The sequence below is a fragment of the Mixophyes fleayi genome, chromosome 2 (genome assembly GCF_038048845.1).
Source record: "Mixophyes fleayi isolate aMixFle1 chromosome 2, aMixFle1.hap1, whole genome shotgun sequence".
Classification (NCBI taxonomy): Eukaryota; Metazoa; Chordata; class Amphibia; order Anura; family Limnodynastidae; genus Mixophyes; species Mixophyes fleayi.
The window spans coordinates 204,418,464-204,438,463 of NC_134403.1; the positions used below are offsets into that span (position 1 = coordinate 204,418,464).

Genomic DNA, 20,000 nt, shown 5'->3' on the forward strand with positions numbered 1-20,000 from the left:
ACTACTGCCTTCAATTTCAGGGACAGAACAGGGAGGGGAATGGGTGTATGTATGTAGTTAATGTCCAGTAAGGGTGTGCCTAGCTCGAGTACACTCAGCAGCATCCAAATCAAGCTTTGGGCACCTCAAAGGTATGTGTCACTTGTACGAGTCACTCACCAGTGACTATATTATTATTAACAGGTGACTTTTTTTTTTTTTCTGTGCATTCCTTTCTGACTTTATACCCCACATATGTATTGGATTTTACCCTGCAATGTGCAATGTATTATATCATAGAGCAGAACAGACCTAGACACGTATTCATCACCACACGTATCTTCACATTCGCTCCTTGTTGAATATGGACTTGCGCATACCCGTATTATTTGCGCTTTTATCAAAATGCACAATCCGTTAATTTTGCATGCCTTAATGAATCAGGCCCATAGAACAGATTGTCACCAATGGCACTAGACACTGAAACTTACAGTCATACAAGTAGTAAGAACAAGTATCTGTGTAATATACATGTTCACACCTACACACTCCTGAGTATCACTTTTCAAACTTTGCTCTGTATAGAGATTAGAAGAGGTGGATCCACTGGGTCAAAAGTATCATCACAAACATAACAAGTAAGAAGTCTTTAAAAATCCAAGTGGCGTTTGTGGTATTTTGCCAGATATGTACATGCATATTGGATATGTCTTAAAGAATGAATGGCTTGCCTAATCATTTAGGTCAAAAGAACAAAGAGGACAGTTTTCATTGTGTATCATATCAACACATATCTGAACACAGGCTATATAATATTTATGATATATTAATGATATACACATTAGCAAATATATTGTTTCCTGAATCCGGAGAAAGGTGGCAGAATTGTAGGGAGCTGGTGACACTTGCACTATCAATGTGTCTCATATATGCATAGTTGCCAACTGTCTCTAATTATCCTGGAAATGCTCCTATTTATCAATATTGATCTTTAGCATTTACTTACTTACTTTCTCTGTACTCCCAAAGTCAACAAGGAATGAATCTAATGATACGTGGACAGCACAGTGACTTAGTGGTTAGCACTTCTGCCTCACATAACTGGGGTCATGAGTTCGATTCCCGACCATGGCCTTATCTGTGTGGAGTTTATATGTTCTCCCTGTGTTTGCGTGGGTTTCCTCCGGGTGCTCCGGTTTCCTCCCACAATCCAAAGACATACAGGTAGGTTAATTGGCTGCTATCAAATTGACCCTAGTCTGTGTTTCTGTCTGTGTGTGTGTGTGTGTGTTAGGGAATTTAGATTGTAAGCTTCAATGGGGCAGGGACTGATGTGAGTGAGTTCTCTGTTTACATCATTATTGTTTAGATATTCACAGAATCTCTTAAGATCTTTATCAGTTCCTCTCCAGACAAAAAACACGTCGTCTATGTATCGCAGCCAGGACACCAGACTTGCCCCAAATTCATGACCCGTCCATACGTGGGAATTTTTCTTCGATATGAAGAGGGGATATTGAGAAAGTGGGAGGGGCTAGCGCGTGTGTAACGCTCCGTGTGAGCTCTCACATATAGACAAGTTTATCTATTAAAAGACCGAAGATTCATTTGTAGGATCATACCTTGAAAAAGACCTTAGGACAAAGGGTTGAAACGCGTTGGTAGAGTACGATTACCAGACAACCATTACAGGTGACATAGAGTATGGATTGTGGCTGCCGCGATTTTTGAATTCATGTTGGAGATCCTGTTATGTGCCTTAAAGAATGGAAATTTGGTACGGGTTTGATTCATAAGTAGTGCTCCTTCATGTTTGAAGTGAGTGTGCTTTAAGTTTATTTGGAATAAATCTGTTTTTAAGTTAATACACAAGGTCTGTTCTTGTGTCATTTTCCGTTTTATGTGTGGACACTGCTGATGTTTGAGCTTCATGAAAAGAAGGAAACTCTGATTAAGAGTGGATATTGACAAGCGCATTCTGGAGATTCTTTCTATAAGCAGATACCCTAAGGGGATTACCCACGGAGGGATATCACTGGTGGATCCCTTACTTTTCTATTCATGATCACTACTTAGGATAAAGGATTGCTACATAGTGGTGGACAGAGCTGGATTAAGGCTTTGGGGGGCCCGGGGCACTTAAGACAGGGGGGCCCCTAAGATCAAAAATTAAGGCAGTGGTTCCCAAACTTTTGCAGTGTGCGGCACCCTTAGAGTCAGCCACACACTCTGTGCCCCTGCATCATCTCCACACACTCTGTGCCCCTCTGCATCCACACACTCTGTGCCCCTGCATCGCCTCCACACACTGTGCCCCTGCATCGCCTCCACACAATCAGTGCCCCTGCATCGCCTCCACACACTGTGCCCCTGTATCGCATCCACACACTCTGTGACCCTGCATCGCCTCCACACACTCTGTGCCCCTGCATTGCATCCACACACTCTGTGCCCCTGCATCGCATACACACACTCTGTGCCCCTGCATTGCATCCACACAATCTGTGCCCCTGCATCGCATCCACACAATCTGTGCCCCTGCATCGCATCCACACAATCTGTGCCCCTGCATCGCATCCACACAATCTGTGCCCCTGCATCATCATCCACACACTCTGTGCCCCTGCATCGCATCCACACACTCTGTGCCCCTGCATCGCATCCACACACTCTGTGCCCCTGCATCATCATACACACACTCCGTGCCCCTGCATCGCCTCCACACACTCTGTGCCCCTGCATCATCTCCACACTCCGTGCCCCTGCATTGCATCCACACACTCCGTGCCCCTGCATCGCCTCCACACACTCTGTGCCCCTGCATCATCATACACACACTCCAAGCCCCTGCATCGCCTCCACACACTCTGTGCCCCTGCATCATCATACACACACTCCGTGCCCCTGCATCGCCTCCACACACTCTGTGCCCCTGCATCATCATACACACACTCTGTGCCACTGCATCATCTACACACACTCTGTGCCCCTGCATCATCTCCACACACTCTGTGCCCCTGCATCATCTCCACACCCTCTGTGCCCCTGCATCATCTCCACACACTCTGTGCCCCTCACATCCTCACTCTGCCCCTCCTTCATTCTTTTGCCCCTCCATTGTTGTTTCCTATCACCATTCCCGTTTCCTATCACCATTCCCCTCCGTTTCTTTACTTACCATACTTGACCTTCTTTCTTCTATTTCTTCTGTCTTTTCTTCTTTCTTCTTACCAATTCGGCGGTGCCTGGGACCCAGCATCCTCTCTCCTTGCCACTGCTTACTGAATGTCGGGCGTGATATATATATTAATATTAGTACAGGTACTTGTAAATTGTACAAGGACCTCTGTATAAAACGCATGTAAAATAACGCCCTTGGGTATAAGGCTATAGGCATTGACACATCCTGCATTACATCACCTACAGCCCACAGCATGACACTTACAGCTCTCCCAGAGGGCTAGCCTAGGTTGTCTGCATAAGACAAATCATTGATTCTACAAACTAAAATACTGTACATTAAAACAATCATCAAAGCCCCACATTAAAATGGGTATTGACACCACACATTAAAACTAGCATTGAAACCGCACATTAAAAATAGCATTGATAACGTACACTAAAACTAGCAATAATACTGCAAGCTAAAACTAGCACTGATACCGCAAGCTAAAACTAGCATTGATACCGCACTTTAAAAATACCATTGATAATGTACATTAAAACTAGCAATGATACCGAACATTAAAACTAACATAAAAAATAAACATTGATAACATGACACCAATTTTGACTATATATGTCATATATATATATATATATATATATATTATATTATATATATGTGTGTGTGTGTGTGTGTGTGTGTGTGTGTGTAGCTATGTAGTATATATATCACGCAGGACCCTCTATTTTATTATTCGTTATTAAGGTAATTATCAAAGCCTGCCACTTATATTAAAGTTTTAATTAGATTATTTATCTAGATTATTTATTTAATCCCTCTATGATTACATGTTACACTATGTACTGTTGTCTTGTTTATTCCTATGTTATATGAGTCCTGCTGAAGAACTCACCAGACCTACATGACAAAGAAGTATTGTCTAAGGCAAGGGATTTACATATGGTCATCCTATGAGCAAAAAACGGAAGCGTCATTGTATGTAAGATTTGATTAATAATATTGTAGGATATATACAATATCTATGTGGAATGTAAATTTTCACACAGAGAAAAAAATATAAAGCAATTGCCATCAACATTAACGTATATTAAATAAATTAAACATATATATATATATATATATATATATATATATATACACATATACACACACACACACACACACACACAAAAGTGCAAAAGTTCTAGGCAGGTGTGGAAAAAATTAAAAATGCTGCAAAGTAAGAGTTCTTTCAAAAATTGAAGGGTTAATAGTTTATTTTCATCAATTAACAAAATGCAAAGAGAATGAACAGAAGAGAAATCTTAATCAAATCAATATTTGGTATGACCACCCTTTGCCTTCAAAACAGCATCAATTCTTCTAGGTAAACTTGCACACAGTTTTTGAAGGCTCTTGGCAGGGAAGTTGTTCCAAACATCTTGGAGAACTAACCAAAGATCTTCTGTGGCTGTTCAAATTCTTCTGTCTCTTCATGTAATCCCAGAGAGAGTCGATGATTCGGCACCAGTAAGTTCATCATTCTTCTTGCAGGGGCTGGCGGCAGCGAATCGTTTCCGAGTGGGTGTAATGGCGATCCAAACAGAGCCCACCAACGGCCATTTGAATTTTTGGTGCTGAGAAGAGACAATCAGGGCTTGTCGCGTTGCCACTCTGCACCAGCATGATGGCTATTATATCGTCATCCCACGCGGCGCAGTTTCAGTTCCCCTAGGAGAGGCAAGCTCGCCGGAGAAAAGACAACGGGTCAAGAAGAGAAGACACCGGGATCAACCAAGAAGACGCTGGATAGAAGAGGGACTCTTACTCTCAAAGGGCAGCAATTTCACATTAAACACAGTAATAAGTTAAGACAATACATTTGATAAAAATGGGGTAAATGGCTAAGGCCCTAGCCTAATTTATATTGCAGATCTGACTTATTCAAGTGGGATCATAAACTACTTACAGTTGAATCCATTCAAAAAGCAGACCACTTTTTGTGGCTGATATATAAAGCAGACCCTGTGTAGTAAACAAAGTATAGACTAGTTTACAAAGCAGTCAGCTAAAGTACAGGGTAGTCATCCATATCTGATGAGCAGCAATGAATGCCAGTTTATATCTGGTGGCAGTTTTAAAAGCTGAGGCTTATTTGGTAACAATTACAGATAGCAGAGCAATATATGGTGCAAAGAATAATATGTACACCATACAATTAATTGCACACACATAGATAGGCTTTACCAATTAGTTCTTTCTCCATATATTTCCTTATCATTTAAGGTATGAGGCATCTTTTCTGAGCACAGTGTGGTGAAGGAGGAGGCACAGTGTGGTGAAGGAGGAGGCACAGTGTGGTGAAGGAGCACAGTGTGGTGAAGGAGGAGGCACAGTGTGATGAAGCAGGGGGCACAGTGTGGTGAAGGAGGAGGAACAGTGTGATGAAGGAGGAGGCACAGTGTGGTGAAAGAGGAGGCACAGTGTGGTGAAGGAGGGGGCACAGTGTAGTGAAGGAGGAGGAACAGTGTGATGAAGGAGGAGGCACAGTGTGATGAAGGAGGGGGCACAGTGTGATGATGGAGGGGCAAATGTTTGAACTAGTAAAAGGGAATAATAGGAGCAGGAACATGGATGAACTAGAGAGAATCAAAGAGGAAGGGAGGAGCAAGAGAAGCAATATGTGAGGCACAGTGGAGAGCAGATAGGGAGGGAGAGAGGGGGATACCTGCAATGAAGATAGGAGCACATAAGAGAAAGGAAATTGATAAGGGAAAGGTAAAGTGTAATATTGAAGAAATAAGGGAGATATTTTGGATAGTTTTAATACAATATGGAGATATGAGGGAAAATGTAAGTACATAAAGGAGACAGGAGGGAGAGGTGGAGGGACATAGAGGAAAGGTAATTGGACACAAGATAGGCGGGGAACACAGGGTGGACAGCCTTACATCAGTTAAAATGTTTTATATTATACAATACAGCAGGGTTTCCCAAACCCAGTCCTCAGGGCTCCCTAACAGTGCAGGTTTTCCATATCTCCTTGCAGGAGCACAGGTGTATTCATTTTCCATATCTCCTTACAGATCCACAGGTGGTCCTAATTATTTCACATGTGATCCGGAAAACCTGCACTGTTGGGGAGCCCTGAGGACTGGGTTTGGGAAACCCTGCAATGCAGTGTTAAAATGCATCTAAAATTAATTTCACTCTATTAAGATCCCTAAGCCTTCAGAGAGCCTTGACAGCCCCCAAGCCCCCAGCCATTAATTTCAAAGTGGAAGTTCCATACCAGCACTTCTAAATTTCCACTTCAACCACTGGTGACACCACAAACCACAGCTAAAATAATAACAATCAACAGCCCTGAAAGGATGTCATCCGTTGTAGCCCCATCTCAATCAAAGTTGAGAAAATAGATGGAGCTCAGTAGCCAAAAATAAAGTTTTTCAAACCCGTTATGAAAAAAATGCAAAACTACTTCAAATCTATTAAAAATGTAATAAAAACTACTGCAAAAAGACATTATGAACCACAAAAAATGTGTTCTTGCACTATTTTTTAATTGCGTTAGTGTGCCTACTTGTCAGTCTAGAATTTTAGGTTCATGCTCACTTGACAGTCCTTGAAAACAGTCCAGTAAAATCATTCTGTACCTACATTTGCTGTTTGTCCGACACTTCAGAAAATGTATACAATGCAATTTTCTACCACTTTAGACACATCTTTTTTAGTTTAAACTTTTTCTCCTGAAATTGTGCTTGGTTTAGTCCCATGGCTTAATTTAATCATGATTACATGTGGCACTTTTGTGTGTTTATAGCATTTTATTACATTGAGTGAAGTTATTATTATTATTATTAATTTTTATTTATAGGGCGCCACAAAGTATCCGTAGCGCCGTACCAGGACAAACAATGGCACAGTACAAGGTGAAACAGCACAGTACAAGTAACAGTAAGCACTATAACTCTGGGGGCTCAGGCACAGCATGAAAGAGAAGGAGGGAGGGGAAAAGTGAGTATAGGCAGGTAACTATGGCCCAAGAGGGTGGGCACGGATGACAGGTTGAGAGTCACTGAGGGGAGCGGAGAGAAGCGAGAGGAGACAGAGGGCAGAGGGACCGAGAGGAGGTGAGCTGAGTAGCTGGAGAGCGCAGTTAAAAGTGATGGAAACAGGAGGTAGGAGAGCCCTTCTCAAAGGAGCGAACAATCTAAAGGGAGGAGAAGACAGACAGACACATGGATGAGACGGAGAGACGGGAGAACTGGAGACGGAGTCGAGGAAGGGGGAGAAGGGAAGAAGCGATGAGAATGAGAGGTAGCCGACCGGTGGGAGTTTAGGCATGAGATTGGAAGGCTTTAAGGAAAAGGTGGGTTTTTAATGTTCGTTTGAAAGAGGACAGATTAGGGGAAGTTCTGATGGAGCGGGGGAGCTTGTTCCAATGGAGGGGAGCGGCGCGGGAGAAGTCTTGGATACGTGCGTGAGAGGAGGTAATCAGAGGGGAAGAGAGGCAACGATCGTTGGACGATCACAGTGGGCGGGAGGGAGTGTGAATAGAGATAAGGTTAGAGATTTAGGGAGCTGTGCAGTTAGCGAGGGCCTTGTAAGTCAGAGTGCGGAGCTTGAAAAGGATTCTGTAGGGGAAGGGGAGCCAGTGAAGGGCTTGGTAGAGTGGGGAGACAGAGATGGAATGGCGATTGATAATTGAAGTGCACTTAGATATGTTCTTTTTCATAAAAGAGCAAGAAGGTGCAAAATGTGTCCTATTTAAAGTATATGGACAAGCAAGGGTGTAGGAACCGGGGGGTGATGTTGCCTACAGCAGCCAATCAGATTCTAGCTGCATTTTGTAGAATGTACTAAATAAATGAGAGCTAGATTCTGATTGGTTGCTGTAGGTAACATCTCCACTTTTTCAAATGCGCAATTTAATAAATATATCCCTAAGTGTTCTCTTCATAAACATTTAATAAATAACCTGTATTGAAGATGAACAACTATTCACTGTACTTTTACCCTGCATTTCGTGCAGTGCGGCCAGTAACAAACATTAGATATAACAATTTAAATTTATGGCACATACCAAAACCAGTGAGGCAGTGACCACAGATTTATAAATACTACCAATCAAATGAGATTAGGCTGTCAATGAAATCTAAATAAAAACTAGGTTAATGACTATAAAAAATGATTTTTTTTAAGATGAACAATTGAATTTATCCATCTTTCCAGCAGCTATTGTACTAATTGGTAGTTAATATTAATAATATTTATTTAATAATCTAGACATAATTTGTTATAGTAAAATAAACAATGAAACTGGGTTTGGCCAATCCCTGAAACGCTGGCAAAAGTTAACATAGGATCGGGAGTCTTTGTATATCCACAGTCTCTGTTATAACTGTCGAAAAAAAAAATACCAAGCTTGAGAAAAAGGGGATACAAGCCCTGCAATTAGTTCTTGGCCTCTACCCCTCCCTCCCCCCATGAAGATTTTCATTCCTACACTCCGGTGGACAATGATGGGTTTCTGCCCACCTGGAGAATTCATGTCCTTTGATGGGACGTAAATACTGTAAATTTAAGAATACATTCCTAAATGTCCATTCTTCACCCATACCAGCCCATTTAAATATTTGGGTCCTACAAAATTAAATCTTGTTTCAGCACTTTGGATAAATTACTTCAGACCTGTACTGCCTCCAATCCACCCAGCTCTCATCAAACTTTTGCAACTTCGGAGATACTGCCATCTTGCCTGCAAATCCCCATTTTCATTATGGGAGTGCACTTTTACATGTTCGAAAATGTGCCATAGAGATTTGCTCTTTCAAATGATAGGGATGGTATCTCAGAGTCCTGTCTGGTGTTTACAATGACAAGCTTTCAATTTTGTATCTTAGAGCAGTGATGGGCAACAGTCAGCCCTAGAACTTTCACCTATGGCCCCAGCTTCTTCCTGCCTTTTGCCAGATTTGTTTGTAATAGCTTGTAACACTTGTTTAATCTACCTGCTGATGTGTAATTACAGATCGGTGTCTCTCTCTTTGATTAAATGTATTGTTTTAACTTATTACTGAGATTAAGGTTAAAGTGCTGCCCTTTTGAAGGTAAGAGGGACACCCACGTGGCTCTGAAGTGCATCAGGTCTTAGATGATTAATGTTCTCTTAGGTTTCTTCTTCTTTAATTTACATCAGTGTTTCCCAAACCCAGCCCTCAGGTACAACTAACAGTGCAGGTTTTCCAGGTCACAAGTGAAATAACTATACCACCTGTGGATCTTTCAAATTGTGTCAATACATCTGTGCTCCAGCAGAGAGATATGAAAAACATGCACTGTTAGGGCTCCCTAGGGACTGGGTTTAGAAAATACTGATTTACATATTTTTGTGCCTGTTTTCATGGTGGACCTTAAAGATGACATCTAAAATTGTGTTTCTTTTGGTGGGAAGTATTAGACGTGGGCAGATTGTCTGAATACTGGCAGTGGCTTGATGCAGTAATGTATCTAATTTTTTGATCAAATGCAAAAACAAGAATTTCTTTTTTGCAGAAAAGGTATTCTAATAAACTTAACGATGTGCATTAGGAAGGTGTCTTAGGGTTTGTGGGTATTCTCAGAGGGGCATATTTATTATCCACTGCATTTTAAACACAATTAATTTCAATCCTTATCGCAAAGACAAGGATTGAAATATTGGGACTATTTATTAAAATTCTTCACTAGGAACAGCAGTCACGATAAACTGCTGTTCGAAGACCTGTCTCCTATGTCCTCTGTGGTAACTATTGCAAAGTGGTCACCTTTGCGATAGTGAGAGGAGGGCGGAGCAGTAAGATGCTGTGAGGGATCTGAAGATCCCTCTACCACAATGCTCTCCACTTAGCCTTCAATAGCTTATTGGAACTTGTTAAATGGTGCAAAATAGCAGTCCCCATAGAAACATATGGGGACTGCTTTTGCGTTCGAAGAGACAGGGAAAGCAGCAGGTATCAGAGATATCTGCTGCGATGCCCTAGTCATAAATTAGCAGGATACTTAAATATCCTTACTACTGTATTCAGGAGATTTACATGAAAAATGTAATTGATAAATAGGCCCCCTGTGTCTGTAAAACCACGCTACATTTTTCTGAGGCTGCAGTTATAAGCCAGTGCCCATTATACATTGCTATATATTTTGCAACATTTAAACACAATTAAAGTGCATTTAAAGTGTGCACATAAGCCAACATAAACAATACATTAAAATATGTAGTTGTGATGTTTGAAATGAAGGCATTGTTGACACCTCGACTTAATAAACACATAACTAAATGAAGATACAACAAACAGTATTGTTGGATAAAAAAGGAAAAATATAGTTTATAAAGAGAGTAGATTAAAACACAGAACAAGTACAGGTATCATGTATACACCCAGCAGACAAATAGGCACATATAGATGAATATGGACCACTCCTGCTTCTCAACCCAAGAGCCAAGTGTCAATGCAACTGTCTAATATGGCAATGCACTTGGGCTCCCAGGATAAACATTTGGATTATTTCTAGCTTTACTGCGACTATTAGTGTGGTGAGAATATAATTACCAACACAAGCCGATAGCGGTCATCTTCTGACTGCATATACCAACATGTGGATAATAAATTATTATTATTAATAATCAGATTATTTCTACCAATTATTGGGAGGCATTTTGGAGTCACACATGCAGCCAATTGCCTGATATCATTGCTAATATTACAACATGTGCAGTCCCTCTTTTGAACCCAAATTCATAAGTTTAGCTATCCTAACTGCAACTTTATCCAGAGATCTGATTAACTAAATGTCTCCATTAGATTCCAAAAGTATTTATTTGGCTCTTAACTGTATTATACTGACCACTCTATGTTTTACTGCTTTGTGATTTTGTAGCTGTGTCCAAAAAAAACTGAAAAGGTGAGTAAATATTTAATAACCCTGAAGTGCCCCCTTTCCCACTTGAAATGAGGAATGTGTTATAACAGGTTTCAGTTTCACGACAAGTTACTTTCACTCATTTCTTGTGATACATCTCTCTAGGGTTCTTTCCGTCTATCACCCTTTTCACTTTTCTCACTTTTTCTTTCTCTCTTTCTTCTTCTGTTTTGCAATCTGCTCCTCTAAAATAGCACGTCCATATAATGAGTCATATTGTATCTTCTCATTTAATTTTTCTGTGTTTTGCTATAAGGGGCCCTGTAAATCCTACTTATGTGTCAAAACACACTATGCAGATGTAATTCCTAAATGACATACCTGATATAAGACCCACAATGCACCCAAGAAGCAGGAGAATCCATTCAAGCTTAGCAGACATTGCTACATTACAATCCTCTTCAGCAAAACCATGTTTATCTGCTGGGCTTTTCTGAATCACTATGTAACCAGTCTGCACCTGTCTCACCCACGTATCCTAGCCCGCCCATTGGGGAAGTCCATCTGGGAGTGTACTGTACATGTAACCCTTTCCTCCTAGGCTCTTACACTCAGTCATACTATGATGTCTGTTATTGAAGTAGAATATACAAGCGACTGCTATAGACAGGAATAAGTAATACAAGCATATTATTCATACATAACATTTATATATTGCTGTGAATAATATAACTGATGTTTATTAGTCTCTAGACAAACAAGTGTTTTACTTTTGATTTGTTTCCTTGTTTATGGTCGTCACATGATACATGGATTCTGCCCACCTGTCACTCCAGAGGAAATTTGGTTATCTTGAGTGAATAAGAAGCTGGCACTGCTATCTAGCTTGGGCTTTCAGTACCACACCAAAATGTGAAAAATCTTAATAAAATATTCTTCAGGTATTCCGATCTGAAAAATTGCTTTTAAAGTATTTTTTCATTGAATATCTCCTGCTATCGCTATTCTGAGATGGTGATAGCAGAAGAATGTTTGTTAAATCCTTGATTAATAGGCTTCACCCGTGCTTTTCACTTTCTTTGCACTTTTTCTTTACCATGATGCTACTGGTTATTTTCTTGTTTGTTTGTTTTTTAAATTTTTATTTGATTAGTACTGTCATAAAACATTTTCCCATCTAATTTTTCTGACATTTATAGTATTGTGAGCGAAATGACCCTGTATATGGCCCAACGATATGGAAACCTCCAATGCCAGCAACTACAACAACCTTGAAAGCACAGGGTGCATGTTTACAGGTTACGTTCATGTCTCTTTAAATGCCAGATGTAGAGGTGATACACTGCTTTTGCCTACAACCTCATGAAATCATGGACATTCTGTACATGGTGTACATAACTGGCATCCGCACAGCAATGCTACAGCTGAATAAATTGTTGTCTGTGTTACATTTTTGTGCATATGGCATTTTTCCAGACCACAGTGGCTGATACGGCAGGAATATATATATCCAAGAGGTGATGGGCCGACCACTGGTCTAGCCTTCGCTCCTCACGTGCATCAATGAGCCTTGGTGCCCATGACCCTGCCGTCGATTCACCGATTGTCCTTCCTAGAATCACTTTTGGTAAGTAATAACCACAGCATACCGGGAAAACCCCACAAGACCTGCTGTTTTGGAGATGCACTGACCCAGTCATCTTGCGTTACGCATGCCCATTTTTCCTGATTCCAACGCATCAACTTCAAGAACTGACGGTTCATTTGCTCCCTAATATATCCCACCCCTTGACAGGTGCCATTGTAATGAGATAATCAATGTTATCCACTTCACTTGACAGTGGTTTTAAAGCTGTGGCTGATCTGTGTATGTATATAGCTATCTATTAATCATATATAATAAATAAGTATTGGATGATTTTGTGGGAGTTGATAGAGATAAGTGTCCCAAACTCAGATGAATTAACCCTAACTACATGTGGAAATAAATCTGCACAAGATTGTGCTGACTAATATTTGCAACAATTATTAGCTATTACAAAGGTTCATAGCTAATCATTGTATTGCTGAAACATAAATTATTGCTAGTATTATCAAACCTATTACATAGTCATAGTAACACAATAAAGAATCAATTGCTCACTTCTTCTTGATCTAAGTTAGACTGCGAAGAATGAAAGCAACCGCGTAGACCTGCTGAGTGCTAAAAATTATTTGGTAGATACTGCTGACAGATATGACTTTTGACAGATATATTTATGCACAATTATGGGGGACACCCCAAAAGCACCTCTATCCTCCTCTCTTCTCTAGAGATTTTTGTTACAGCAATTGGAATAAGAATATTGTATTCTCTATCCCTGCTCTAATCAGCCTGTGACTACACCCTGCTCTCTCCCTCTGTCAAATGGCGATGGATTGCTGTGGAGGCGTGTATTTATAATCTTGAAGTATCGCGAGAACCGAGCCACGAGATCCGACGACGTCACGATGACGTTCGGACTCGATTTGGATTCGGAGCGGGCTGGAGAGTACCGAGCTACTCAGCTCGGTACTCGGAGACCCAAAGAACCGGACCCGCCCATCTCTAGTAACAATGAGATGTCATTACATGGACAAAAGCATCAGTAGATTATTAGACAAGTAGATACCAAAATTGAAAGCGCTATGGTATTTGCTGGCCCTATCTAAATAAATGTTGATGATGATGACAAGGCCAGGAGGTGACCTGAAAATGTACTGGTGGTGGGACTGGAAATGGTGGGACAAGATGAAAAAGGTGGTGTGCCCATGTAATTGCATCATCTCCATAGCTCTATCTCATTTAAAATAGTCTTGTCCCACAAGATGAAATCTAATTTTTTCATATTGGTGCAAACGTAGCCGCACTCTTGCTCTTAATAATTAAACTTTTTGCAACCCTGTAGGCGCTGCCATGTTGTCCAGCAAATCAATGCATTTTTCATAAATCCTAATGCACATGCACAAAAGTAGCTGCAAGACATCACATCATTGCATGACAAGAGCGGAGCTTTCAAATAGTTTGATTTACTTAAGTGTTTATGCTACAAATAAGGTAGATCTGTGCAGTAAGGCTGCCCTTGTGAATCAAAGAAGGGCTCTGATATATTTGACATTTACCATGTATATCTACAACAAGTTACCATGTCCAGTGTGAGATTAAAAATTCACTCTCGATCCTGCCTTTTGGCTAAGCTCAAGTGTAGAATCTGACCAGTAGCTTCGGAAAGCCCTGAATGGGTGGGTCTCCTTGGTCTGATGCTGGAAGGTCGTTGGTGTTTGGGGTCCGGGGTGCCTGTGCCTCCAGGGGACAGGACCCCTAGGTGAACTGAAAATGTATTGGTGGTGGGACTGGAATACTCACCTTGCACAACCCCGAGGTAAAGGTGACTGCCCGAGACAAGCAGCGGAGGCGGTCCCGAAGACCCATGTATATAAATATGGAATGTATAAATAATATATATGTTATATTATTGGAGTCAGGGCCGGACTGGCCATCTGGCACTTCTGGCAAATGCCAGAAGGGCCGATGGCCAGATGAGCCGGTTGCTAGCTGGCCGGCCCCATCGCTCAGCACACAGATTGTCATGCCAGAATTCAGCATGACAGTCTGTGTGCTGAGCAGTGGGGTCGGCACTACACTTACTTCCTGGTGTGGTCGCTCCTCCCCTCTCTTCTATGAATGGCTCTGGAGATGTCACATGGGACGAGCACCATGTGATAGGTGCCGTCCCATGTGTTAGGAGAGACTGTACAGCGCGCTGCGGAGCGCACAAGGTAAGAGGGAGGGGGTAGTTTGTGTGACAGGAGAGCTATATGTGGACAGGGGAGCTATATGTGTGACAGGGGAGCTATATGTGGACAGGGGAGCTATATGTGGACGGGGGAGCTATATGTGGACGGGGGAGCTATATGTGGACGGGGGAGCTATATGTGGACGGGGGAGCTATATGTGGACGGGGGAGCTATATGTGGACGGGGGAGCTATATGTGGACGGGGGAGCTATATGTGGACGGGGGAGCTATATGTGGACGGGGGAGCTATATGTGGACGGGGGAGCTATATGTGGACGGGGGAGCTATATGTGGACGGGGGAGCTATATGTGGACGGGGGAGCTATATGTGTGACAGGGGAGCTATATGTGTGACAGGGGAGCTATATGTGTGACAGGGGAGCTATATGTGTGACAGGGGAGCTATATGTGTGACAGGGGATCTATATGTGTGACAGGGGATCTATATGTGTGACAGGGGAGCTATATGTGTGACAGGGGAGCTATATGTGTGACAGGGGAGCTATATGTGGACAGGGAAGCTATATGTGTGACAGGGGAGCTATATGTGGACAGGGGAGCTATATGTGGACAGGGGAGCTATATGTGTGACAGGGGAGCTATATGTGTGACAGGGGAGCTATATGTGTGACTGGGGATCTATTTATTTGTGTGACTGGGGATCTATTTATTTGTGTGACTGGGGATCTATTTATTTGTGTGACTGGGGATCTATTTATTTGTGTGACTGGGGATCTATTTATTTGTGTGACTGGGGATCTATTTATTTGTGTGACAGGGTATCTATTTATTTGTGTGACAGGGTATCTATTTATTTGTGTGACAGGGTATCTATTTATTTGTGTGACAGGGTATCTATTTATTTGTGTGACAGGGTATCTATTTATTTGTGTGACAGGGTATCTATTTATTTGTGTGACAGGGTATCTATTTATTTGTGTGACAGGGTATCTATTTATTTGTGTGACAGGGTATCTATTTATTTGTGTGACAGGGTATCTATTTATTTGTGTGACAGGGTATCTATTTATTTGTGTGACAGGGTATCTATTTATTTGTGTGACAGGGTATCTATTTATTTGTGTGACAGGGTATCTATTTATTTGTGTGACAGGGTATCTATTTATTTGTGTGACAGGGTATCTATTTATTTGTGTGACAGGGTATCTATTTATTTGTGTGACAGGGTATCTATTTATTTGTGTGACAGGGTATCTATTTATTTGTGTGACAGGGTATCTATTTATTTGTGTGACAGGGTATCTATTTATTTGTGTGACAGGGTATCTATTTATTTGTGTGACAGGGTATCTATTTATTTGTGTGACAGGGTATCTATTTATTTGTGTGACAGGGTATCTATTTATTTGTGTGACAGGGTATCTATTTATTTGTGTGACAGGGTATCTATTTATTTGTGTGACAGGGTATCTATTTATTTGTGTGACAGGGTATCTATTTATTTGTGTGACAGGGTATCTATTTATTTGTGTGACAGGGTATCTATTTATTTGTGTGACAGGGTATCTATTTATTTGTGTGACAGGGTATGATTATAGTGTAACAAAAAATAACACAGAATTTACTGACAGGCGCCAATAAAAATGGGATCGACAAAGTTAAAAAATATATAAATCAAGCTCTGAATGACAATGAATACAAATTACCAAAAAAATAACCCCCAGAAAAAATATCCAAAGAATGACCTTTATGATTATAGTGTGTATGTGTGCAACAGTATAACTATAGTATGTGTGTGTGTGTGTGACAGGTTATGATTATAGTGTGTATGTGTGTAACAGTATAACTATAGTATGTGTGTGTGGGCCGGTGTATGACCATAATGTGTGTATGGGTAGCTCTTAATATAATGTGGGAGGTAGGCTGTTAATCTAATAGGGAATTGCAGGTGGGGGCTAATTATTGGGTGCTATTCTATTTGTGGGGTGAAGATGGGGGCAATTTAATAGTGGGGCCTATCAATTTCAGATGGAGTGATTGGATTTTTAATTTAATGCTGGGGTGCTTTGGAGAGAGGGAAATAGTTTTATTTATTAAATGGGAATACTATTTAATGTCAGGGCTAGTTGGAGGGAAATAGATGTATTTATCAAATGTGAATACTAGTACTTTAATGTTGTGGCTGCAGTGAGGCCTAATTTTAAAACATGGATGCTATATTGATTTAACACCAGGGCTAAATTTCATCTGCTCATTTTTTTCTCCAAATAGGGCATCCAACATTCCAGGATCCAGACAAGCAGCAACTGATCTAAAGACACCAGCAGCCACAAGTGGTGACCATGACAAGACAGGTAGGAGAGACCAGGACAGTCTGCCAACTGTTCTGAATTTGGTGGGTGACTGTCCCACTTAGTCAGGATTTGGTCTGACTACAAGGACAGTTGGGAGATATGTCCTGCTTCACACTGTACTGCTTGTTAAGGCAGAACTGCATGCACCTAACAGTAGTGCACACAGTATTGCCTTTGTATTTGTAAAAAATTTGTCTAATAGCATCATAGGAGCCCCCCTGACTTAAGTGCCCGGGCCCCCCGAGCCTTAATCCAGTTGGTCAGCAGGAGGATCTGTGCTCCGTCCCGGACAGGGCACAGCCTGCAGAGCAAGCCATGGAGCTCTAAGTCTCACGAGATTTATTAATCTCATGAGACTAAGAGCTTCCCTGCTCACTCTACAGGAATGTCAGCAGCATCAGAAGCATAGATAAGTACAGTGGGCTGGGGGTGTCATAATGTATCTGGGGGGGTGGCGTAATGTGGATGGGGAGGGTCTGATAAATGTAATGTTTTATTATAATGTATGTATCAACGCACCATTTTGACCACGCCCCCAACATAATGTAGCTATGCCCTTGGCGGCACCACCACTGCACTGCGGCACACATTTTTTTTTCCAGCTTATCAACAGAGGTGGGCCTGTGTGCTTTAAATGCCAGGGCTGATTTTTAGTCCCAGTCCGGCCCTGAAATATACGAAATATAGAAAAAATATAGGTAAGTCCCTTTTCTGCGGAGTAGGTGGAATAGTCACTGAAGTCTCCGTCTAAACACGTCCCCGTCTCGGCCGGCAAACACAGAAGAAACACAGTGACTATTCAGCCTACAAGCTTGCTATCTTGAAACTTTGCAGCCAACACCCGGACGTTACAGACTCCCTGCTAACCAATATTTGTGTACCCGCTGGAATGGCTCACATATGATATGCTGATCGCTATTTACTCCGCGGTAGGAACATCTATGTTTTTATTCAATAAATGTTTTTAGCCTCTACCTAAGAGATACCTCTCTGTTTCTTGCATTTACCGTGAGGTTTAGAAGAAGAAGGGAGGAGCGGAAGCCTATGTCTATTTTGAAGTGCCAATTTTATAGAATCTACGGTGTAAGTAGATTGAATTGTGGGGAATCTCACACCATACATCTACCATCTATCTTGAATATATTTGTTATATATGGTGACATATCCATTGACTGTAGTGATTATATAGTCACAACCATCAGAACTGAAAAAGTCTATATATTGTCAAAATTTGGGCATATATATTGTTGTACCATACAGTATTACACTATTATAACTTTTTCCTTTACATGGTTGGATTACCATCAGGAAAACTCCTATGATCGTTTGAAAGAAATTGAACACCATATCATCAACCATTATAAGTATCTGTTTATCATATTTAAGATTTATTCTACGAGTTGTGTTTGGGAAACCACAGCGCAGAAAAGGGACTTACCTATATTTTTTCTATATGTTATTTAAACTTGGGTGTCAAGTTTTAATTCACTGATTTGCAGTAGTGGTATATGTAGCGCTGTAAGGGTATTTACTTTTTTGGTACATCAGTATAAGAAGTATGTAAAACAGACAGTTCAGATAGGGACATAGTCAGTGTCGGACTGGGGCATGAAGGACCCACCGGGGGAAAGAAATGGTAAGGGCCGACAAAATAATGAATGCTCCACTAAAGGGGCATTGCAAGCCACCAGATAGATATGGACAGCCACTAGAAAAGGGGGGCGGGGGGAATCAATGTCCCGGTCACCTGATCTTTGTGATTTTTCTTTCCTCCTGGCAGTGTCAGTTACTGTCCTGCTCTCTCTTACCTGTCCTTGAGGTTTTCACTCCATATTGCTGCTGGTGTCATCAGCTCAGGAGTTGTTTGTATGGGCCCTGAAATGTTGGGTCCATGTTTGGAAAATATGGAAAGCCTAGTGATAAGTGATCCCTCTAGGCCTCTCTCCCCCAAAACCAGCCCGATGTTAGCACCCACTTTTAATAAATAGGCCTAACCCCCTCAAAAAAAATCATCCTTGACATTATATAATTTGTATTCACATTTGAAAAATAAAAAGCTCTCCTGTGTCTGACACTGCACTGAAGAGGTTCAAGCTAGCAATTAATACATGACTATAAGTATCATTTATGTCCACTGCTTGCAATGACATGATTAATCCAATCAATTATCGTTGTAACATGAACAATAAAGGACCTTGTACAGCAGTTTTATTGCTTACCTCAGGGTTTCCCAGACCCAGTCCTCAGGGCTCCCTAACAGTGCAGGTTTTCTGTATCACATGTGACATAATTAGGACCACCTGTGGATCTGTTACAATGTGTCAGTCAGTAATGAATACACCTGTGCTCCAGCAAGGAGATATGGAAAATCTGCACTACTAGGGAGCCTTGAGGACTGGGTTTGGGAAACCCTGTTACCTGATGCAGGCATCATCTTTTTCACACTGTACCTGGCCCACGCTAACTCCTCTGCAATGCAGTGTGAGGACACACCAGTGACTACTTTCATCATAAATAATGGGACATTGCTTCTCATCATGAAGATAATGCACAAAGGAATTTTACAACTGAAATGTGGCACAGTGGTTATAATTGCAGCTCTTGGGTCATGGGTTAGATACCAACTGGGCACTATCTGTGTTGAGTTCTCTCATAGTCCAAACATATACTGATAGGTGCCACTAGAGTAGAGGGCAGTGGGACGCACCCACTACCCTGGTGGACCAGTCTGACCCAGAATCCCCCAATATAAGTGTGTATTGTTAATACATCACCCCCCCCAATATAGTTTGTACTATTGGAACATCCACCCCCTAATA

General features: G+C 41.4%; 1 protein-coding gene across 1 annotated transcript in view; it reads right to left on the reverse strand.

Annotated features, from left to right (window-relative positions):
• Positions 1-11,563, reverse strand: part of IFNLR1 (interferon lambda receptor 1) — a 31,491-nt gene extending 19,928 nt beyond the window's left edge. The window contains exon 1 of the mRNA XM_075195390.1: positions 11,432-11,563. Coding sequence (XP_075051491.1) covers positions 11,432-11,492 — 61 coding nt within the window. The 5' untranslated portion in view covers positions 11,493-11,563. The remainder of the gene's footprint in view (positions 1-11,431) is intronic.
• Positions 11,564-20,000: the final 8,437 nt, after the last annotated feature.